General features: G+C 45.6%; 1 protein-coding gene across 1 annotated transcript in view; it reads left to right on the forward strand.

Annotated features, from left to right (window-relative positions):
• The window catches only part of vwf (von Willebrand factor), a 146,311-nt gene that overhangs the window by 28,622 nt on the left and 92,542 nt on the right, over window positions 1-25,147 (forward strand). The window contains exons 15-23 of the mRNA XM_078235380.1: window positions 6,195-6,410; window positions 8,403-8,643; window positions 9,356-9,450; window positions 14,273-14,433; window positions 14,720-14,823; window positions 19,697-19,835; window positions 22,572-22,706; window positions 22,881-23,027; window positions 24,781-24,921. Coding sequence (XP_078091506.1) covers window positions 6,195-6,410; window positions 8,403-8,643; window positions 9,356-9,450; window positions 14,273-14,433; window positions 14,720-14,823; window positions 19,697-19,835; window positions 22,572-22,706; window positions 22,881-23,027; window positions 24,781-24,921 — 1,379 coding nt within the window. The remainder of the gene's footprint in view (window positions 1-6,194; window positions 6,411-8,402; window positions 8,644-9,355; window positions 9,451-14,272; window positions 14,434-14,719; window positions 14,824-19,696; window positions 19,836-22,571; window positions 22,707-22,880; window positions 23,028-24,780; window positions 24,922-25,147) is intronic.

The following is a 25,147-nucleotide window of genomic DNA, read 5'->3' on the forward strand; positions in this document are numbered from 1 at the left end:
ATGGCCTTAATTCGATCATAAAGTCAGGAATCATAAAGCCTGTTCACTGATGACTGCACAGTGTTCAGATAATGAGGCATTTGTGCATTCAGCAAGAGTTGGGCAACATCCAGGTTTAAGTTGATAAGTAGCAATTTATATTCATGCCAAGTAATGATCACTTTCAACAAGGAAGAATCAAATCACTTGCCCTTCACCTTCAATGGTATTAGCATTGCCAAATCACTCAACATCAACATCCTAGGGTCACCGTTGACCAGAAACTTAGCTGGGACAGTCCCATCAATACAGTGGCTATGAGAGCAGGTCAGAGGCCCAGAATTCTCTGCGGTGAGTGACTCACTTCCTTACTCCCCAAAGCCTTTCCATCATCTACAAGGTACAAGACACAAGTCAGCGATGGAATACTTCCAACTTTCCTAGATGAGCACAGTTGCAATAACATTTAAGAAGTTCAAAACCATCCAGAAATTTGTCTGACTAACATCCCATCCCCGAGCTTAAAATATCCCTGCTCTCCTATTGGTGCATCAGGGCTGCAGTGTGCGTGATCTCCCCTGCACTGCAGTAATTTACCATGGCTTTGTCAGCAGTAATCCCCAAACTGGCAATCTCTGCCACTAAGTTAGGGAAGCAAACTTGTGCTTGGAAACACCAACATGACATAGACATAACTCAACATTATGCAGTTGTTGCTGGATTAAAGTTCTGGAACTATCTAACAAGTAGCGTTGTGGGCACTTTCATCAGGCAAGGTTGCGAGGTTTAAAGCGGAGGCCTACTTACTATGTTTGAGGACTTTGGGTCTGTACTTGATGGAAATTAGAAGGATGAGGGGGAATCTCATTGAAACTTATAGAATACTGAAAGGCCTGGATAGAGTGGACGTGGCGAAGATGTTTAGATTAATAGAAGAGACTATGATCTGAGGACACAGCCTCAGAATAAAGGGATGACCCTTGAGAACCAAGATGAGGAGGAATTTCTTCAGCCAGAGGGTGGTGAATCTATGGAATTCATTGCCACAGAAGGCTGTGGAGGCCAGGTCATTGAGTGTATTTAAGACAAAGATAGATAGGTTCTTGATTGGTAAGGGGATCAAAGATTTTGGAGAAAAGGTGGGAGGATGGGGTTGAGAAATTTATCTGCCATGATTGACTGGCAGAGCAGACTCGATGGGCCGAATGGCCTAATTCTGCTCCTGTATCTTATGTTCTACTACCTTCCCAAGGGAAATTAGGGATGACCAATAAATGCTGGCATTGCCAGTGGCTCCCTTATGTCGAGAAGGATTTTTTTTTAAAGAACAAAGTGGAATAAATACAAAGCAGTACCCGGTATTTAAATCAAACATTATCCATGTTGCAAGGGATCATCAATATATCTCAATTTTTTTGTGGACTCACTATCAGACTCATCTACCTTGCTCTTACAACTATAAAAAATAGCTGAAATAAGTTTATTAAAGGATTTGTGCTTATTAATGATATTGAGTGAATTAACCAGTGGTCAACTTTGTTTAACTTAAACTGACCCAAGCTGATAATTCTCAAATGAAGCTCTTTCTCCCTCACCAAATAGATTAGTGTCACCATTTTGTTCTCTACAGAGAAATGGAAACTAGCATCTTCATCTTTTCTGAGGTACAGGGACTTGAAAGCGCAAGGTATGGCACTCTAGCCTCGGGGGAGCTGATATGAAAAAAAGTTTAAACATCAAATTTCTTTCTACCGATCTCCCTGATCTAAGCATTTTCCAAAAAAGTATTTTTCCTTGTACTCTAACAGCCTTTTTAATAGCGTGCTGAAGCAAACTGACGCGGCCAGTATTTGATTTAACTTACTGATTTTAGTGGTGCATTTTGTAGTGAAGCTTTTCTTCCCTCCCATATCAGATTCCATTCCCGTGCTTGTACAGCCTTGCAATCTCTAGAGCATTAAGCCTGGGTTATCACTGACAATTACCTTCACTCTGCACTGGTCATCTAGCTGTTAACTGTGAGTGTCTGTATTTGAAGGATGTCTTTACTTGTCAGAAATATGTCTGACACGGACACGTTGCTGACACCAAACTCGTATCACAGACTGTGTGGGTGGCGGGAGGAATTGGGGTGTGTGAGTGAAAGGTGCGAGTTTCATTCCAGTCCAACTCAAATTTCCAAACTTAATCACGCTGTCAGAGATTGGGCAGTGGCTATGACACTTTCACAGGTGAGGCAGACTGATTGAGTTATAAACAATGAAGGGTTAAAGTTTATTTATTAGTCACAAGTAAGGCTTACATTCACATTGTAATGAAGTTACTGTGAAATTCCCCTAGTCGCCACACTCCGCCGCCTGTTCGGGTCAATGCACCCAACCAGCACGTCTTTCAGACTGTGGGAGGAAACCGGAGCACCTGGAGGAAACCCACGCAGACACGGAGAGAACGTGTAAACACCACAGTGACCCGAGCTGGGAATCAAACCCAGGTCCCTGGCACTCTGAGGCAGCAGTGCTAACCACTGTGCCACCGTGCCACCCATTCAGGCAATTCTGAAAATCTCACAACTCATTGGACATAATATAGACTAATTAAAACACTAAAATGAGTTGAATATTTGAGAGAATTTGATAAAGCTGCTCAGTCACGTCACCATGGCGATGTCAGGGTCAATGAAAAGTACAGGTGAATTCCGAATTAGTGAGGAACTACACTTAAATGGAGCACAGATTGGAGAACTATCACACTGCCTTATAGCTCTATCTTTGTGCATTTGCTTTCGATGGGGTTAGTATGACTGTGCAGATACAGCAGTCATATTCTCAATGCAAGTGATATGAAGTTTCAAGAATTATGTAAATATTTAAAGCATTGATATCACTTTACTGTTTCACTTCCTAATACTAAACAGTATTCACAAAAACTATGATCCAAGTGATGTGTTGCAGCATGACCCAACTGGATGATAGAACAAGCTCAAGCAACTGAATGGCCTACTCCTGTTGCAATGTTCCTATGCAACACTGTGATGCATGTCTCTCAGGGCCTACACTGCTGCTGCATGAATGTAGCCCCAGATATATTGGGGTAAATCTTTGTCTGCATGAGTGGTAATAGAACCTAACTGAAATCAATGGAATGATAATCTTACCAGTTCTATAATGAGTCAACGATCTGCTCTGCCAGATTGCTATCCATTGGGCTGAACTTGCTCCTGGGCCTAGCCAAACATGCTATTAACATGTCCAGACAGCGGGAAACCGAGGGGGGTCATCTGACCCAACCGTCTGCCCTTCTACTGCGGCTATATTCACAGCCAGGTGACCGACGGCATCATTGAGGTCTTCCACGCTCATTGGGCACCACAGGGACTGGGGTGTAATCACATTTTGATTTAATGTTTTAAGTTTCCTTTCTGCTTTGTTTTTTTGTTTTGGGTGGTTCCCTCCTTTTTGGGGGCTGACCTTCTTGCTTTGTCCCTGAGTTTGTTTGTTTTAGTGCAATTGATTTACCCAAAAGAAAGTTGGGGCAAAGACAAAAAGGTTACCCCATCATTTCCTCAGTAACACTCTCACTTTGTCAAAAAGGGAGCTGGCATCTATTATTTGTCTGTCAAATGATATGAAACTAAATGGCAAAAAAACCCAACAACTGCAATGATCACAACACAGAAGCATGGTTGATGGTGGTAACACAAGCTATAACCTGCATGGCTAAACTGCAAAACCTTTTTGCACCCTCAGCTACTCAAACTATCCTGCAGCGTCTACACTAGCCATGACCACGGTCTTTTAACCACTTCATGCTGGGCGAAACATTTGTGCTATTTATTACCCAAAATGGAGGGGAGAGTAGGTGGCAGAGTGTTTTCATTTCTGGGATTTTGATTCAAATCTGACCCAGACACTCTTCCTTCAATGTAAATCTCTTTATGAAATGAATTTGTGCAGTCCCAAGCTTGTTCTCAATGGGCACAGCTTGATAGTAAGTGAACTACAATCGTTCAGTACTGTCAGGGATTCTGGTGAAGGTGATGGAAATTTCAGACTGGAGTGTAGTTTGAGCTGAGGTACCAATTTGGAGCAGAGTAAAGGGACCATTGCTGTGTAGCTGGCAGTGTTGTAGCTGGCTTGGGCATGCCTGATACTGAGTGACGAGCTAGACCAATTCCCACGCTGGCGGGTGAAACTAGAACTAGGGGGCATAGCCTCAAAATAAGGGGGAGCAGATTCAGGACTGAGTTGAGGAAGAACTTCTTCACCCAAAGGGTTGTGAATCTGTGGAATTCCCTGCCCAGTGAAGCAGTTGAGGCTACCTCATTGAATGTTTTTAAGGCAAAGATTGATAAATTTTTGAACAGTAAAGGAATTAAGGGTTATGGTGAGTGGGCGGGTAAGTGGAGCTGAGTCCACGAAAAGATCAGCCATGATCTTATTGAATGGTGGAGCAGGCTCGAGGGGCCAGACAGCATACTCCTGCTCCTAGTTCTTATGTTTGTCTTTGAAGGGTACAAGTCCTGCACCTCAAATTTTTAAGCACATAACTGATGGGGAATGAACATTAGAAAGGATAAATAAACCAATTGTTTCTTGAAACATAGAAACCCTACAGTGCAGAAAGAGGCCATTTGGCCCATTGAGTCTGCACCGGCCACACTCCCACCCAGGCCCTACCCCCTTATCCCTACATATTTACCTGCTAATCCCTCTAACCTATGCATCTAAGGACACTAAGGGGCAATTTTAGCATGGCCAATCAACCTAACCTACACATCTTTGGACTGTGGGAGGAAACCGGAGCACCCGGAGGAAACCCACGCAGACACGAGGAGAATGTGCAAACTCCACACAGACAGTGACCCGAGCCGGGAATCGAACCCAGGTCCCTGGAGCTGTGAAGCAGCAGTGCTAACCACTGTGCTAGCGTGCCGCCCCCACTGTGCTACCGTGCCGCCCTTATACCCTTCGTATTTCCTGTGATTCAGGTATTTTCTTAGTATTGAGCCATAAATAACTCCAATTGTATTTTGTCCTTACGGATATTCAAAGAAGGCTTTGACCAAACAGCTCATAAATCAAGGCGAAACTTGTTAGCAAATCTTACAATGACTGCATAAACTTTGGCTTCCTGCAGGCTTCGTGGATTCTTTCTCATTTCATAGGCCATTGGAATTGTCACAGGCGGGATGGGAAATTTGACGGACCAGGAAAAGGTCCGTTGACTTCCGTCAGAAGTTTCCAGTCCCGTTTGGTAGGCAGGATCAGGAAAGAAGGATATCTGTGGCCTTTAGCCATTGAATTCTTCCTCAGTATGTTGAGAAGGAAAATATGTGATGGAGTAACGTCACAATGTGTGACATTAGTTAATACACAAAGTCCCCATTCTTAAAACAAGGTCATGAACATGTTTTAGTGTAATGTAGGCAAAGAATTCTGGCTAAGTAATGCTCCCTGAGGTCTCATACACACTTTGCTGAAATTAGGGAAGAAATGTTCTCACTTGTGCCTTGGATCCTTTTATGTTGTTAAAGGTGGTATATAAACGCATGTTGTATTGTTTTGGGGCTATGCAACACCCATTAGACACTGGTTGAACTTGCCCCAAATAAAGTAAGGAATCCAGTCATCTCTTGTGTTATGAAAGCAGTGATAACCAGATGTTTCAAGAAGGCATCAGATTTATTGTTGTGTACATTTCTAATGTTAAATAAAAGTCAAAAAATTCCAGTCTATTCTTTGATAGATTTCAAATACTGAACACTTTGATTGATATGTGTGCATTAGTGAGAAGTGCTTCCAGATTGCAACTATATGTGAAGTTTTCTCTAAGAATGTGTGGTCTTCAGAGAAAACCCCCGAGGTCCCAAGCACAACATTCATTTCATTGTTGAAGTAATTTTTTTCCTTTTGTCTCTTGTTTTTTTAATATATATATCTCATCTCATTTCCACCATCTACTTTCTCCTCCGTTTATGATGGGGATATTTTTAAGCTAACTCCACAGATAGGAAACTGATGAGATCAGGTACACAATGGGCATTACACATTGTCCGATGTATTGAGTGAAATGTAATAGTGGGGAGGATGCACCCAACCTTATCCTGCAATTTCCCATTTGGAGTTAGGTTAAAATTGGCCCCAATTTTTGAGTTGTTGCTTTAGAGACGAGCTTTATGGAGAATTGTCACCACGAGTGTGATATTTGTGTTTCAGTGACGTATGCTGAGGAGGTTTGCTCTATACTCCTGCTAAATGAGTTTGAGCCTTGCCACCATGAGGTGAATCCTACGCCATTCCTCAAGATCTGTCATTATGATGTGTGCGCCTGTTCCAATGGCAATGAATGCCTGTGTTCTGCTGTGGCCAGTTATGCTGCAATGTGTGCCAAGAAAGGGGTACTTATTAACTGGAGGTCCCCAAACTTCTGTGGTAAGTGATTTTTGTTCTTGCTTTTACTTGACTTTTTAAAGTAAAATATAATAACTCCAGGAGTTGGCTGTAAAGGAACGGTGCTTTATTGCACAAATTAAAGTGAAGCAAAACCACAAGCCTGTGTGAACACAAACAGGTCCCAATTGGGACAATACAACAATGAACCCACTCAGGGGCCTGCTTTATACAGGACTCAGTATACAAGCTCCACCTGGTAAGGTAATTACCAATCACCAGGCAGCTCATATTCTACGAGTCCTACAGGAAGGTCAATCAGTGATTCCCCGTGCAAGTCCTGGGGATTATCACATGTTAACTCACTATTGAGTGGAGTATTGAATGAGCATTGCATTGTCACAGACCCTGTTCGCTTTCCAATTCAGGTGAAAGTTACAAAGTCTTGTGGAGAAGAACGGCACGGTGGCACAGTGGTTGGCACTGTTGCCTCACAACACCAGGGACCCAGGTTCAATTCCCGCCTCAGATCACTTTCTGTGTGGTGTTTGCACTTTCTCCCCGTGTCTGTGTACGTTTCCTCCGGGTGCTCCGGTTTCCTCCCACAGTCCAAAGATATGCGGGTTAGGTTGATTGGCCATGCTAAATTGATCCTGGTGTCAGGGGGATTAGTAGGGTAAATGTGTGGGGTTCCAGGAATACGGCCTGGGTAGGATAGTGAATTAACATGTGATAATCGCTACAGACCCGATGGACTGAATGGCCTCCATCTGTACTGTAGGGATTCTATAAGAGAGAATTTTGCAGGTGCCCTGGTCAAAATTCCTCCCCTACTCAACACCAACAAAATCAGAAATAAAAAAGACAGGAAATGTTTGAAATGCTCAGTAGGTCTCGTAGTAGTGATGGAGAGAGAGAAACATTTCAGTCAAGGACCGTTCATCAAGGTCAGTGATTGCGAATATGGGGCTGGATTTTATGAGGGGAATGAGGGTCGGGGGTGGGCTTCTGACCACTGTTCCTAGAAGGAAAGTCAGCTGATAGCTGACGCACCTAGACGGAGCCCACCCTGTGGCCATAATGCACTGCCAGCCAGTTAGACAAACTCGCCCTGGGACTTCCGCTCCTGACTGGGGGAAAGTCCCAAGCTCAAGAGCTGCTGGCCAGTCAGATTGAGCAGCTGTGGCAGTGCCAGAACTCAGTAGAGGGCACTGCCATGCCTGCAAGGAGGAGCAGGAAGAACAGTAATGGCTGCCGGAAACAGGCAAAACTTGGAATTTTGGGATGGGGTGGGATCTGAGAAGTCAGAGAAGGGTCTGGGGGCCGGGCTTGGGGCTTGAGGGAAGTGGGGGGTGTCCCCTGATGAGCACATGGCACACACACATGAGCTTCTTGGCTTTTCCGCCTATTCAGATGAAGGTTAAAATGTCCTGTGGAGAAGAGGGAATTTTGCAGGGGTCCTGGTCAAAGTTCACCCCCACTCAACACCATTTATCCTCAAAAAATGCCGTGCCAAATGTTATGGTACAAGTAGCATAGTATTGATTGGCTTGGCAACAAGCTTGATTGAGCCATAATTTTTGAATTTGAATATGGTGGGCAGGCTGCCAGTTTTGGCATCCACCCACCCGCTGTATTATGGGGCACAGCTTGGGGGTCCGCGGGAAGGTGGTGGGTTGGGCACCCCTCATATTTTGCGTGCCCCTTCTACACACCGACGTGGGGCATGAAATCCAGTCCATGAACTCTACTTCTCTCTCTCCAGATGCTGCCTGACCTACTGAGTATTTCTAGGGTTTTATGTTTTTATTTCAGAATTTCAGCAGTATTTTGCTGTTGCGTCGGCGTCTGAAACAAGCGAACTGACCTTTCAAATCATTGATATATGTGGGTCCATGTTAAACGTAATTTTGGACACTGCATTTGCTTAATGAACAACAATGACTGATTCAATAATTGATGAGAAATATTTTGTGGTAAGCAAGCTGAATAAATACACCTCTCTTTATCTTTATTAAAACTTTACTTTGACAGAAATGACTTGTCCTGAAGGTCAGGTTTATTATCAGTGCGGCACTCCTTGTAACCAGACCTGCAGATCACTCTCTAACCCAGACTCGGATTGCACTGAGTTTTGTCTCGAAGGATGCTACTGCCCACCCAATCAGTATGCCAATGAAGATGGACAATGTGTGCCCAGATCAGAATGCTCCTGCTACTTTAATGATGAAATCTACAAACCACATGAGGACATAACATTTGATTTCACCATGTGGTAAGCTAAATGGAATGGTTAGCTGTCCAACTATTTTAAAGAATTCATAATGATAGCAATATTTGCTGCAAGTTGAAACATAATTCTATTGTTGCTGTACTTGGCAAAAGGTGGAGATGCCAGCATTGGATTGGGGTAGGCACAGTAAGAAGTCTCACAACACCAGGTTTATTTGATAGCACGAGCTTTCGGAGCGCTTTAACCTGTGATTATCCCTCTCTCCACTTGCATTGTCTGTACCTGTAAAGCATTGATTATCTGCAAAGACTCGCATTCCAACCATTCTTCGCATTCCAATCTGTAATTATCTTGCAATTGTGTCTTTGCCTATATATGCTATGTTTGTGAACTAACCTCCACTTGCCTGATGAAGGAGCAGCGCTCTGAAAGCTTGTGATTCGAAGTAAACCTGTTGGACTTTAACCTGGTGTTGTGAGACTGCATATTGTACTTGACAACGTCTTTGGAAGACATGCAACTTATGATAGTTCAAGTGGATGGACACAGCACAAGATCCGAATGGTGATAATGAGAGTGACTATCGGGATGGGCGGAGAAGCAATGATATCCAACATGACACTTGGGAGGCTTGAACGGTTTTAGCTTTGGCCTTCATTGACAGTTTTGTGGGGATACACTGCCAAACCATACTGATAGCTGTGCTGGATGTTGTTTCTTATCCAAATTTCAAATGACCTGTATTCTATTACAGCTACTGTGAAAACGGTGTGATGCATTGCAGTGCAAGCCAATTAGCCCATCATTATACACCAAGTATTTTCTTGGACACAGAAGAGAATATCAGAGGTGAGAATGCAAGGATTCAAAAGACAAAAGTATTGGGTGGAAGGAGTGGGGATGAGGGCATGTGGGGGTAGTGCAGTACAGGGGTAGTTGGGAGGGAGTGGGGAGGAGTTACAGTCCAGAACCCAAAAAGTTGGTTTTCCTTATTGGCACAGAGTTTTAATTTTGCCAGCGCTTTTCTGATTGGTCGGTTGCCTGGCATGCATGGCAACCCATCAGCATGTTTAAATCATCCCCAAACCAAATTACTAAGAAATCCATTCACGTATGGCTTCGACTAGACATAACAATAACAAGTGGTGTGTCACAGGGAGGCTGGGGCCGCAACTTTTTACACATCTTATCAAAGATGTATGAAAGGACCAAAGGTATGGTTGCTAAATTTGATGATGACACAAAGATAGGTAGGAAAGTAAATGGCTAAGTGAGTGGGCAAAGGTCTGGCAAACGCAGTATAATGTGGGAAAATGTGCAATTGTCCATTTTGGCAGGAAGAATAATGAAGTGTATTAGGTAAATTAGTGTATTAGCTATATAAGACCCTCGTCAGACCCCACTTGGAGTACTGTGCTCAGTTCTGGTGGCCTCATTACAGGAAGGATGTGCAAAAGATTGAAAGGGTGCAGAGGCGATTTACAAGGATGTTGCCTGGATTGAGTGGCATGCCTTATGAGGATAGGCTGAGGGAGCTCGGTCTTTTCTCCTTGGAGAGACATAGGATGAGAGGAGACCTAATAGAGGTATATAAGATGTTGAGAGGCATAGATCGGGTGGACTCTCAGAGGCTTTTTCCCAGGGTGGAAATGGCTGCTACGAGAGGACACAGGTTTAAGGTGCTGGGGTGTAGGTACAGGGGAGCTGTTAGGGGTAAGTTTTCCACACAGAGGGTGGTGGGCGAGTGGAATCGGCTGCCGTCTGTGGTGGTGGAGGCAAACTCAATAGGGTCTTTTAAGAGACTCCTGGATGAGTACATGGGACTTAATAGGATGGAGGTTTATAGGTAGGGCTAAAAGGTAGGGATATGTTTGGCACAACTTGTGGGGCCGAAGGGCCTGTTTTGTGCTGTAGTTTTCTATGTTTCTATGTAAATGGTGAGAGATGCTCTGAGATGTAGAGGGAACTGGGTGTCCTAATGCATGAATTGCAAAAGCAACCAGGGGTGGACAATAAACACTGGCCAACCAGCGATGCCCATGTCCTATGAATGAATTTTTAAAAATGAACCCTGTTTTCTGAACCTAAGGCAATGTTTCTTCTGACTGTCCCTGGGAGCTACACCTGGTTTTGTAACTATGGGCCTGATTTTACCATTTTCATTCTAAGTGCTGAATCTGGGCGTAATGCAGATCCGACTTAGAAATCTGCTTTCAGGCGCCCCCATACGCACTCAGCCATCTCCAGTCCCATTCGCGCTGTGGGCGGGGCTTAGCGTGGCCGAAATGATCAGAGCTCAGAACTGCGCATGCGCAGTTGGAAGAAAATTTGAAAAAGCGCGCCCGTGTCAGATCGCTCCCGGGCCGCAGAAAGCGGAGAAAGCGGCCCGGGAGCGAAAAGCGGGAGCGATGGCCCCCACACACATCACTGTCCCCCTTATCCACCCCCCCTACTACCCACACACATCACTGTCCCCCTTATCCACCCCCCCTACTACCCACACACATCACTGTCCCCCTTATCCACCCCCCCACTACCCACACACATCGCTGTCCCCCTTATCCACCCCTCCCCACTACCCACACACATCACTGTCCCCCTTATCCACCCCCCCACTTCCCACACACATCATTGTCCCCCTTATCCGCCCCCCCCACTACCCACACACATCACTGTCCCCCTTATCCACCCCCCCACTACCCACACACATCACTGTCCCCCTTATCCACCCCCCCACTACCCACACACATCACTGTCCCCCTTATCCACCCCTCCTGCTACCCACACACATCACTGTCCCCCTTATCCACCCCCCCACTACCCACACACAACACTGTCCCCCTTATCCACCCCCGCCCGCTACCCAGACTGATTGCCACCCCTGCGCCCTCCCCTCCCCACCGATTGCCCGCAAAGTGGCAGCGGCCCCCTTGCCCCTGCCCCCTCCCCACCAGAGATCCATCTGCCCCCCCCCACCAGAGATCCATCTGCCCCCCCCCCACAAAGAGAATGGTCTAGCCTCATTCACCCCCTCCCCATACAATGATCTGGCTTACTCCCCCCTCCCCCAGACAATGAGCTGGCCTCACTCCTCCCCCCCCCCTCCCCGCCAAGAGAATGGTCTGGCCTCACTCACCCCCCCCCCCCCACCCCATACAATGATCTGGCTCATTCACCCCCCCCCCCCCCCCCCGCCAGACAATGATCTGGCCTCACTGCCCCCCCCCAGCGAATGGTCTGGCCTCAGTCGCCCCCCCCATACAATGATCAGGCTCACTCCCCCTGCCCCCCCCCGACAATGAACTTGCCTCATTCCCCACCCGCCCCCCCCCCAGAGAATGGTCTGGCCTCACTCCCCCTCCCCTCCCGAGGAACATCTGACCCGCCTCCTCCTTCCTCCCCACCAGATAACGATCGGCCCTCTCCCCCCGCCAGAGATACATCTGACCCGTCTCCTCCTCCTCGCCCCCCCCAACCAGACAACGATCTGACCTCACTCCCCTCCTCCAACCAGAGAATGATCTGACCCACCTCCCTCCACCCCCCCCCCCTCCCTTCCCCCCCACCACCGATCTGAGTCAGGGAGCCGTTGGAAACACTGACCGCGCTCTTCAGAAGCTGGAGCGCCCGATTCAGACTTTTATTTAGCAGGTCCATTGCGGCGCGGTTCCGGATCGGCAAACTCGGTGGTAAATGGGGAAGTGCTGATGAAGTTGGGCGGGCAGTTCATTAATTCAATTTAAATGCATGCAAATAAAGTCGGGGAGACCGAGAACTCGGGTGCATCGGAGATGACAGCGAATTTAGATTTATTTTTGTCTGCCCCTATGTTTTATTCAGTCAAATTGTGCAGGTGCTTCATCACATGCAGTCGCTACAGGGAACGATGAGGACTTTATAAGAGTTTTCCAAACGATACCATATGTTTTTGTATTAGATACTTTTGTGATCTTGGGGTGTCTGTGGTGGAGAATGGAATGCATTCATATCTTTGTCAACTTGTATCAACACCAAGCATTCCCAGACAATGCATAGTAAGCTTCAATAATGCATTTTATCTGCACAGTCAAGGGAAAAAATGTCCTCCCGTTCTGTGAGACCACTTGTTCTTTACATTACAAAAATACCTGCTTTCAAAAGTGTAGGGATTTTCTGTAAATTTTTTATATTCTTAGGTCATGAAAGACACAATTAATGTCATAAAATGCAATCCAAAGATAGCAAAAATATCCAAAGTCCAAAGATGTGTGGGTTAGCTTGCTTGACCCTAATGTCAGGGGGATTAGCAGAATAAATGAGGGTTATGGGAATAGGGTCTGAGTGGGACTGTGGTCAGTATAGATTCAATGGGCCAAATGGCCTCCTTCTGTACTGTAGGGATTCTATGATTCTATTTAAATATATTGAGGCCTGGGATGAAAGTGGTAAGTGACTGCAACACACAAGTGCCAGCCAGTGAACATCCCTAGCAATCTAATGGCCTCCCCATGATGTTCAACAGCATCACCATCATCGATCGAATCCTTCACCATCAACATCCTGAAGGTCACCATTAACCAGGAATTTAACTGGACCATTTAAATACTGTGGTTCCTACAGCGGGTCAGGTGTTGGAAATCCTTTCAGTGAGTCTTGACTCCCCAAAGCCTGTCCACCATCTAAAATGCACAATTCAGGAGTGCAAGGAAAACCTGTCCACTTGCCTGGATGAGTGCAGCTCCAACAACACTGAAACAATTCAACATCATCCAGGGCAAAGCAACCTATATGATTGGCATCTCTCCCACCACCTTAAAAGTCCACTCCCTCTATCATAGCTGCAGTGTGTACCATGTGCAAGATGCGCTGCAAGAATCAACACCTTACAAATCAGTGACCTCTAGCACCCAGAACACAGGAGCATCAGACATATGGGAACACCATCACCTGCAAGGAGCCCTTTCTTCTATTCAAGATACTCAGGCAGGGAAGGATAGAACTGAAGCCTAATCTTTACACACTTACAAGCTTTTATTTACAGGCACATACAGTACAAACAGGTACTTCCTAACTCAATAATCACACTTTCAATCTGCTGTTATATATAGAGGCACAAGTGAATCACCAATTTATGCCCAGGACCTGAACATAATTAAATACTCAGTTACTATACAATCAGCACCCTCCAAGTCACACCACATCCTGATTTGGAACTATACTGCTCATCCTTTGCTGGGTAAAATCCTCAAACACTGTAATAGCATGATATGTGTACTTGCACCGCGAGGACTGCCATGGCTCAAGACGGCTGATCTTCACCATCATCTCAAGGGGAATTTGGGATGGGTAATCAGTGCTAACATTGCCAGAAATGCACATATCCAATGAACAAATACAAATTTTAGTGTCAATTCTTTGCAATTTTCAATAAATCACATGGGCTTTTCAAATCAAGGTTTTTGAGATGAATTGGCAATGTATTAGCTAACCAAGCTTGTCCTCAATCCCTAGTAGTGTTCCTACAAAAAATAAATTTCATACCCTCACTAATAACCCATCGTGGTTTTTCATCCATAACAATCCACACAGCAGAAATTCTGTCCAATTTGTCTTACTGAGATGACAGATATTATCACAGGTTCATTACTAAATGCACCCAACTGATACTGAACGCCAAACTCCTTTCTTTCAGCCAAACGAGAAATAAGTTGCAGCCCACCAATGAGAAGATTCATTTGCCCAGAAGATAATCCTACAGCAGAAGGCATCGAATGCATGCAGACGTGTCAGAACTATGACTTGGACTGCGTGAGCTCAAAGTGCACATCAGGGTGTATGTGTCCTCCTGGGGAGGTGAGAACTCGGAACATATAATGAAATATGGCACTGTCTCCTGTTAATCCTCCAGTAGCAAGCAATAATAAACAGAAACCAACTTCACAAAGTAAATCCAAAGTAAAAGTTTAATAAAGGAACCTTGTTACACAGCCACTTGGGCCATGCCCTGAGCCACAAATGCTTCCCCCAATCCCCATCTGCTTCCTATTTTTACAGGGTCAGCTGACCGCCACAGCATGTTGCCATTGCTTACATTGTAACATATTGACCTCTTAATATATACTTGTGATCTGTGCTTTAGGTACAACAAGAGAACACATGCATTTCTCCAGAAATGTGTCCGTGTCTACACAATGGCAAGGAATATGCCCCTGGAGAATCTATCAAGCAGGACTGCAATACCTGGTAATGTCATTTCAATCACTGTCATTAAAACAGATCATTTGGAACTAGCCAAAATTCATTGCAAATTTAGTATCAGAAAATAGTTGGATGCACAACTTTGTTTTTCTGTGCATATTTATATTACTGTTTAATGTTTATTTATTGGCGTCACAAGTAGGTTTATATTCAGACTGTAATGAAATTACTGTGACAATCCCCTGGTTGCCACACTCCGGCACCTGTTCGGGTACACTGAGGGAGAATTTAGCATGGTCAATGCACCTAATCAGCATGTCCTTCAGACTGTGGGAGGAAACCGGAGCAGCTGGAGGAAACCCACGCAGATACGGAGAGCAAGTTCAGACTCCACACAGCTGGGAATCGAACCCGGATCCCTGATTCTGTGAGGCAGCAGTGCTAACCACTGTGCCACAATGCTGCCCTGATTGCCCCTTAGTGCCCAAAAGATTTGTGGGTGAGGTGGATTGGCCATGGTAAATACACAAGGTTATGGGGATAGGGCAGAGGGGAGGGCCTGGGTGGAATGTTCTTTTGGAGAGTCAGTGCAGGCTCGATGGGCCAAATGGCCTCTTTCTGCACTGAAGGGATTCTATGATTCTAACACCTCGGGAGGGTCTTGGTCTTATATTATCCTATTGGAAGCATTCTTGGGTTAATATTGGATGATAAATCTTAGCCTTGATGGCCAGTTGGAACACTGGCACACACATCAGGAACAGATGTGTCTTCTGTGTCCCCTGGTCTGGTCTCTTAACCAGGTATATGGGGGACCTGAATGCACTCAGGGCAGCAGGATTAGATTTCCCAGCAAAGTAAGGGAAGTTTGGCAGCTTCTCATAGCCCACAAAGAAACCTAAAATTAAACGTAATTGCTTACCCTAATAGGCCTCTTCTGACCAACGACCCATTTCCCAACAGGCCTGACCTGCTGAGAGATCCATCATTGCTTCTCCACTCAGATCTCCAACTAATATTATAGTCGGGTCCCGATTACATCATTGGGACCCAATTTTCTAATTTAAAGAAGGCCCATGCTGCTTCCCGGTTAGTGTCATACTCGCCTGCTCAGGTTAACATTGGGACACAGCTGGAAGCTTCAGGTTAACATTGGGACACAACTGGAAGCTTCAGGTTAACATTGGGACACAGCAAGAAGCCTCAGGTGAACACTGGGTCACAGCTGGAAGCTGCAACTTCTGAGTGGCTTTTGCTACCAAATAAACCTGTTGGACTTTAACCTGGTGTTGTTAGACTTCTTACTGGGTTCTGAGAAGGTCAGTGACTACCTTCATTCTAACTGTTTCTCTGCCTGCTTCCTCCCTTGAGGACTGAGTTAAAATTAAGGCCTTACTTTCAGTGCCGTTCCTGATGGATACAGCTCTCTACACCCAGAGCATGCATTCAGAAGTGCGAGGTTATTAAGTTGGACAATGTTCGAACTGAGGGGAATCACAAATGCACACATCTGCATGCAGAATGTTCTATTTCTTTGTAGGAAAACATGCAGCATTAATACACTGAAACAATATGGCAGAGAACTAATGCAAACAGTAGTGAAGGAGAAGGCGTGCCTCTGTCTCGTGCACATTGGCTGTCATCGTGTTTTCTAAATCAATGAGGCTCCTTTGTGACATTTCGAGGGTTCATTCTGAGATTTCCACCCCATTGCATTACAATGGCGAAGTGGGCAGACCAGGTACTGAACTTTATTTAGCAAGTTGGCACAAATGCAATGTACAAACAAGAGGCAGCAGCAAAGTAGCATGTTGTTTCATTAGATACTTAGCTAACCTCAAATTGACAATAAATAGACACGTCCTATAGTTTGCGTCATCATCGCAACTGAACTGATCACATTCATGCAATTATTGCGCAAACCTCTCTGAAAGGTTAACTCCATCGAAGGAGTCGTCTGTTGGATTAATTCCTGTCTCCACAGAGCCAGCTCGCAGCACCATTCACTTCCCTCACACCAGTTGCTTTCTGTTATTTAATCTGTGCTGTAAGCACGTTTCAATGTGTATTACCTCCCACTGACTGAGAAGCCACTGGCTGCTTTTACTTGGCTGTGACCAGACTTTTGTTGTCAAATAGCAATGCCTCATATCTTGACAGGATATGAACCTGGGAATCACCTTTGGGTGTCTGTCAGAACACAAACATTTCATAAACTTGTTTTCAAATCTTGAGCGCAATCTTATTGGCTTGCTGCGCTGGCTGATGAGCCTGGCAAGCCGGACGGATAGCGTGTGAGACCAAAAGTCCAGAATGGCTTCGCACCCGGGAAAGGCACAAACTTTATGAGCATAGGATTGACTCCATTTACATACCATTAGCAAGTCCGCATTGGCGTCATTCCGTGTCTTTAAGACAGAGATAGATATATTCTTGATTAATAAGAGGATCGGGGTTATGCGGAAAAGGCAGGAGAATGGGGATGAGAAAAATATCAGCTATGATTGAATGGCGGAGCAGACTCGATGGGCCGAGTGGCCTAATTCTGCTCCTATGTCTTATGGTTTGTGGCTGCTTCCACCCTCCCAGACGCTTCACCCCTTCACCAGTGAGACATCACACCAGCGAAAATCACTACTGCTCTGCAATAGCACAGACTAGGCGCCATGGCCATGCCAGAGGGATTGGAGGCCATTAAAAACCCATGGTGGTCAGAGGCATGGCCAGGCAGTGCCCATCTGGCAGAGCCCACTTGGCATCCCAGCAGAGCCCACTTGGCACATTGGCAGTGTCCGGTTGGGCACCATAAGTGTGCTGAGGCAATGCCAAGAGGGTGGGGTCTAGGTGGGTGCGTGGCCTGAGTGAGGGTGGGGGTATGACCGGGATGGGTATATGCACAATAGGGGGGGAACTCTGCAAAGCATGCATGGGTGGGCCATGGAAGGGGTTGTGACGGGGGTGGTGGAGAGCATGTTGGGGGGGGGGTGGTCTGCAGGGGACTCATGCCGACGACCCATTTTGGTATAGGAGGGTAGCAATGCCGCCAATGATGCGGGGGGGCAGGGGGGGGGGGGGGAGGAGTGGGGTGGGGGGGGGGGGGAGGAGTGGGGTGGGGGGGGGGAGTGGGGTGGGGGGGGAGTGGGGTGGGGGGGGGGTGAGTGGGGTGGGGGTGGGGGGGGTGGGGGGGGTGCGGTGGGATGGTGATGAAGCGGGAGGTCTCCTGGTTCAGCAGCAGATCAGGGCAGCCTGTGCAATGGCACCCGAGCATTCTGAAGCCAGCTTCACCAATGTACTTAAGCTCCTTGTCTGCCTCCCGCTGGCACAGAGCTTCCAGCTGTCAGAAAAACTGACAGAGTGTCGGAAGATTGCAGTGCTGGGTTTACCCAAAAGACCAGCGTGTAACATTCCCATTTTCACACTGTTATTTTTTTTGGGAGGATCCTGCCCGTGTCTCTGCCATTTTAATGGAGACATTTGCCTACATTTTCATCAATGGATTAATACTGTAATGATACTATAATGCCAGGCATCAACACGACTCATTGACTGTGGTGTCAATCCAGTGGAGATTGTTTTAAATTGGGAGGCTTTGTAAAGTCTGGAGCGCTGCTCATGATGTCGTGTTTGTTCTTCCAGTAGCGAGAAAATAAAAATGAGCTCAAAAACATTTTCTCCAAAGTAGTGAATGTGAGGAGTTGATTATTTCAACCACATAGCCCAAGAGAGAAACAGGACATTGGAAAAATCTTCATTCGAAGTCTTGTATTCTTTGCCAAGAAAATAAAATCCCACCTGGCAGATTTTATGAAATCACTCTTGGGAAATGCTATTCCCATAATTTCTTGTGCTAAGGAGTGCACTTTGGAAGAAGTAACAAGACAAGGGAGTACTTAATGAATGGCAGGACACTAGGAAGCTCAGAGATACAGATGGATCTTTATTCACAAAATCCCAGAAGGTGGCAGAGCAGGTGAATAGGATAGTTAAGGCATATCATAGAAATCATAGAAACCCTACAGTGCAGAAGGAGGCCATTCGGCCCATCGAGTCTGCACCGACCACAATCCCACCCAGGCCCTACCCCCACATATTTTACCCACTAATCCCTCTAACCTACACATCCCAGGACTCTAAGGGGCAATTTTTTAACCTGGCCAATCAACCTAACCCACACATCTTTGGACTGTGGGAGGAAACCGGAGCACCCAGAGGAAACCCACGCAGACACGAGGAGAATGTGCAAACTCCACACAGACAGTGACCCGAGCCGGGAATCGAACCCGGGACCCTGGAGCTGTGAAGCAGCAGTGCTAACCACTGTGCTACCGTGCCGCATATGGGACACTTGCTTTAATCAGTCGTGGCATCAAGTGAATAGGAAGCAGCTGTTCCTCTTGGTTGAGGGGTCAATCACAAGGGGGTATAGTTTTAGGGTAAGCGGCAGACAATTCAGGAGGGTTTTGAGAAAAGATTTCCCACTCAGAGTGGTGGGAATCTAGAATGCACTGCCTCGGAAGATAATGGAGGCTGGAAATCTTACAACCTTGAAAATATATTTAGATGAGCACTTGAAATAGTGTAACGTTGAAGGATAATGGGACAAGAGCAGGAAAGTGGGATTAGCGTGCCTTTAATGGTAGTTATTGTGGATGCAGACTCAACCGGCCGAAGGGCCTTTTCCGCTGTATGACTCTTATGACTTGCCTTTGGCAAGTGTTGAATTACTCGATATAACTTGAGTGGTGGGGGAACATAACAGCTAACTTCAGTGATATCTGACTGGGGAGATAGGAACATCGTTACTGACTGACCTTTTGTTCCAGCCTCTAAGTTGAGTGCAGACTGTTTATTCTGGACTGAATGGCTGACATTGCTCAGTGAAGTTAGCAGCTAATTTCGTTGCTGTTTTATTTTGCAGTAAATGCCTCAATCGCAAGTGGTACTGCACTGACAGGGTCTGTGATGGCACCTGCCTTGGAATTGGTGAGGCCCACTACATCACTTTTGATGGTCTGAAATATACATTCCCAGGCAAATGTCAGTATGTCCTGGTTCAGGTAAGAATTCCCTCCCTTTTTGTGGGTTTTTTTGCATCATTTCACAATGGAGAGCGAATTATGGGGATTTCCCAACATTTACACCTGGCAGTTGAGACTGCACTGGCAGAGTACCTTTGCACAGTTTATTGTACGTCCTTCCCTTTGTAAAGTAAGTAACTAAGCTTATAACAGAGTGGCACAGTAATGTTCTGGGCCGGAGAAAGCATTGGTGTGTTTAATCATTAGTAAGAGCAGAAAATGCTGGAAATACTCAGCAGGTGAGGCAGTAAGCATCTGTGGAGAGAATGACTGAGTTAAAGTGATCTCATACTGAGCCTATCCCAACTACCCAGTAGGTTCTTATTCTCTTTCCTTCCTTGACAACTCTGTCTCCATTTCTGGTGATCGACTGCCCACCAGTATCCATTACAAGACCACCGACTCCCATGGCTATCTTGACTACAGCTTTTCACACTCCACATCTGTAAGGATTCCATCCCATTCTCTCAGTTCCTTCGACTCCGCCTCATGTGTTCTGATGATGAACACTTTCCAAATGGTGCTGCTGATATGTCTTTCTTCTTCCTTAATCACGTTTTCCACCCATTGTGGTTGACAGGACTCTCAACCGTGTCCGACTCATCTCCCAGGCCACTGCTCTCTCCCCCCTCCTCTCCCTCCCTAAACCAGGATAGGGTCCCCCTCATCCTCATTTTTCACCTCACCAGCCCCCACATTCAAAGGATCAGCCTCCGCCATTTCCACCAACTCCAGCATGATGCCGCTACTCAACACATCTTCCCCTCTCTCCCCCTGTCAGCATTCCACAGGGACTGTTGCCCCTAGTCCACTCCTCCATCCACTAACACCTCATTCACTGGTAATGGCACCTTCCTATGTAGTCGTAGAAGTTGCAACACTTGCTTCTTTACCTCTTCCCTGCCCACCATCCCAGGGCCTAAACACTCCTTTCAGGTGAAACATCGCTTCACATGCACTTCCTTTAATCTGCTCCCAACGTGGTCTACTCTACATCGGAGAGACCAAACACAGACTGGGTGACCGCACTGCAGAACACCGTTGGTCCGACCACAAGCAACACCCAGACCTTCTTGTTGCTTGCCATTTCAACATACCATCCTGCTCTCCTGTTCACATGTCCATCCTTGGCCTGTTGCAATGTTCCAGTGAAATCCAACATAAACTGGAGGAACACCACCTCATCTTCCAATTGGGCACTTTACGGACATTGAGTTCAACAAATGCAGAGTGTGAACTCTCTCCTCCACCTTCTCCCATTTCCATTTATTTTATTTCATTTCTTCTTTTCATCTTATTCATCCATTTTTATTACTTTATAGTCTTATTTTTATTTTTTCACTTCTAAAATCTTGTTTTCCATCTTGTTTCACCCCCCCCCACCCCACTAGGACCATCTGTCACATTGCTTGAAGGTGGCAACACAGGTGGAGAAGGTGGTGAAGAAGGCATATGGTATGCTTGCCTTTATAGGACGGGGTATAGTGTATAAAAGCTGGAGTCTGATGATGCAGCTGTATAGAACGCTGGTTAGGCCACATTTGGAGTACTGCGTCCAGTTCTGGTCGCCGGACTACCAGAAGGACGTGGAGGCGTTAGAGAGAGGGCAGAGAAGGTTTACCAGGATGTTGCCTGGTATGGAGGGTCTTAGCTATGAGGAGAGATTGGGTAAACTGGGTTTGTTCTCTCTGGAAAGACGGAGAATGAGGGGAGATCTAATAGAGGTGTACAAGATTATGAAGGGGATAGATAGGGTGAACGGTGGGAAGCTTTTTCCCAGATCAGAAGTGACGTTCACGAGGGGTCACGGGCTCAAGGTGAGAGGGGCGAAGTATAACTCAGATATTAGAGGGATGTTTTTTACACAGAGGGTGGTGGGGGCCTGGAATGCGCTGCCAAGTAGGGTGGTGGAGGCAGGCACACTGACATCGTTTAAGACTTACCTGGATAGTCACATGAGCAGCCTGGGAATGGAGGGATACAAACGATTGGTCTAGTTGGACCAAGGAGCGGCACAGGCTTGGAGGGCCGAAGGGCCTGTTTCCTGTGCTGTACTGTTCTTTGTTCTTTTGTTCTTTGCTATGCTCTGTGCCTTTGTTCTGCCATTTACACATTCTGATCTCTTAATGGATGTTCTTAACACCATTCCTACCTTTATCATTATCATTTGGCTTATCATCTATGTCATTCCTATCAGTTACAGCCACCCCAACCCCTAGCCCCCACCCTCACAGTATAAATCTTGTCCTATTCTCCTTGTCTTGAGCTCTGATTAAGGATCATCCTGATTCTAAATGTCGGCTGTATTCTCTTCAAACCTGCTGAGATTTTCTAGCATTTTCTGTTTGTGTTTCAGATTCCAGCATCCACACTATTTTGCTTTCATGTTATTAGAATAGATTCTTTATATGATTCCAAAGCGAATACCTGTGTATGCCTTCCCCAACAGGCATTAACCGTCCCATGGGTATTATTCCACAATCCTGCTGGTAATTTCTTATTTAAATCAATCCCTTATGTAAAGAAAGACTAGCTAAATTTCCTGTTTTCCTATAATCCCCTTAACTGTGCCACCTAATCCTTGAATCCTGTTCCTGACTAAAGAACCTTTATCAGCTCAACACTCCATACGTGTGGAAGCCCCATGGAAGCATGCTTATATACATGTTGTTGTCTTATTTGCTTTCTTCATCACTTTTTGAATATTTTTTTTAGGATAGTTGTAATGGAATTGAAGGAACGTTTCGCATATTAGTGGAACATACTGGCTGTGGCTTGCCTGGAGAAGAATGTTCTAAAGACATCACGGTGCTCTATGATGGAGGAGAGTTGGAACTACTTGGAAAAGAGGTATGTAATGGGAATACCAGTTAGGAATGTTTGTCCATATCGATTTGATCTATGCCAGCTCTTGGGAGTCGTGGAGTAAATCAATATTTGTGCATTTGTTAAAAAGTGACTTTTTAACACATTTCAAAATGTCACTTTTTCATATTTGGTTTTAACTTGTGCTTCTTTGGTCAGGTCACCATCACAAAGCCCATTAAGAATGAAGGAGACATTCAAATATTCACATCTGGTCTTTACTACATAATTGTATTGGGTAAAAAGATTTCTATACTGTGGGACAAAGCCACTCGGATTTCTGTTCAACTTGAGGGCCAGTACAGGGTGAGTTGATTTTTAAAAATTTCTTTCTTCCTCTCTCCCTCCCATCCTTATTCTCAATCCGTATTATGGGTGGCATGGCGGCACAGTGGTTAGCATTGCTGCCTCACAGCGTCAGGGACCTGGGTTCAATTCCGGCCTCGGGTGACTGTGTGGAATTTGCACTTTCTCTCCATGTCTGCGTGGGTTTCCTCCGAGTGCACTAGTTTCCCCCCACACTCCAAAGATATGCGGGTTAGGTTGGTTGGCCATTCTGGGTTGCTCCTTAGTGTTAGGGGTTCAGCAGAGTAAATACATGGGATTACGGGGATTGTTGTGGGTGCAGGCTTGATGGGCCAAATGGCCTCCTCCTGCACTGCAGGGATTGTGTGATTCTATGAATCTTTTCTTCCTCTAATCCTTTCTGCCTTCTTTCTTTTCCAAATTCCAAATACATTTTTGTGGATGTAGGTACATCGAAAGTCCATTCCTGTCACGAGAAAATAGAAGATTAAGAGATGAACTGACAGAGGTCTTATAGGTTATGAAATTGTTTGGTAGGGCAGACACTACTGCTCCCTTCTAGAAGGACAAGGGCGGCAGATAACGGGACCACCACTTGGAAATTCTCTTCCAAGTCACTTACCATCCTGACTTTGAAAAATATTACTGTTCCTTCACTTTTATGGGGTCAAAATCCTGGAACACGCTCCCTAACAGCACTGTGGGTGTAGCTATACCTACACCTCGGGGACTGCAACAGTTCAAGAAGATAGCTCACCACCACCTTCTAAAGGGTACTTAGGGTTGGGCAACAAATGATAGCCTAGCCAGTGATGCCCACATCCTGTAAATGAATTTTAAAAATTGTAATTCTGTGTAATGGAGTGAAAAGTAAGATGATATGAGCAAGAATAAATTAGGGGTGGCACAGTGGTTAGCACTGCTACCTCACAGCTTCAGGGACCCAAGTTCAATTCTTTCGTAACTGTGTTGAGTTTGTACATTCTTCCTGTGTCTGCGTGGGTTTCCTCTGGGTGTTCCAGATTCCTCCCACGGCACAAAGATGGGCAGGTCCGGTGGATTGGACATGCTAAATCGCCACTTAATGTCCCAAAATGTATAGGTTATTTGGATTAGCCATGGATGAAGGCAGGATAATGGGGGTGAGAATCATATCAGCCATGATTGAATGGCGAAGCAGACTCGATGGGCAGAATGGCCTAATTCTGCTCCTCTATCTTATGGTCTTATGGTAAATATATGGGGTTACAAGGAAAGGGTAGGGGAGAGGCCCTGGGTAAGATACTCTTTCAGAGAGATGGTGCAGACTTGATGGGCAGAATGGTCTCTTCTGCACAGTAGGGATCCTATGATTGCAATTCATTATTTTGCAACTCTTGTAGCTTCAGCTCATTAAATCTGGTGGTTCTGAAGAAGTTATCTGCAAAAGCTATGAAATGTTAAATTATTTTAATCCTGTTCCTATCTGACTAATACCATTTTATCCTCTTTTCAAATAACTCTTGAGCTGGCATTGTCTTTACGTTTTGATGTTTCTTGTAAACAAGAAGCTTCACCAAATACTATTTAGGAATTAAAAATGAATTGTCATCTTAACACTATGAAATACAACAACGAAAGAGATAGGAGAAATATGTATGTACTGTTTCAGCTGAAGTATTTATGCTAAAGGAAGTTTTACTAAAGTAAATTTAACCTACAATTAACATTTTTCAAATTCCACCCCTGCACCCCCCATGTCTCTGCGATATAGGGTAAAGTCTGTGGATTGTGTGGCAACTTTGATGGGAATAGAAATAATGATTTACTGGGCAGTGGCAATCAACTTGAGATTGAACCTGTTGACTTTGGGAATTCATGGATGGTGAAACATCTGTGTGCAGATGCCTACCAGGTAAGTTCTTGAGTTATGTTAGTCTTGTTAACATTGTCTTGCAAAGACTGTGGAGGCGATTCTTGCATTCCGCTACGCTGCTTTATTAGCGCAGTGGGCCGGGAGACTGTAGTGGGGTTGTTTCGCAGGCTCCCCGCTGGATGTCTGGGCCTCCACGTATTTGCCAACACCAGATTTCCAGCGCTATTAGCGCTGTGCCAGAAATTGGTGCAGAGCTGAATAATTT

Source organism: Mustelus asterias, chromosome 19 (genome assembly GCF_964213995.1).
Source record: "Mustelus asterias chromosome 19, sMusAst1.hap1.1, whole genome shotgun sequence".
Classification (NCBI taxonomy): domain Eukaryota; kingdom Metazoa; phylum Chordata; class Chondrichthyes; order Carcharhiniformes; family Triakidae; genus Mustelus; species Mustelus asterias.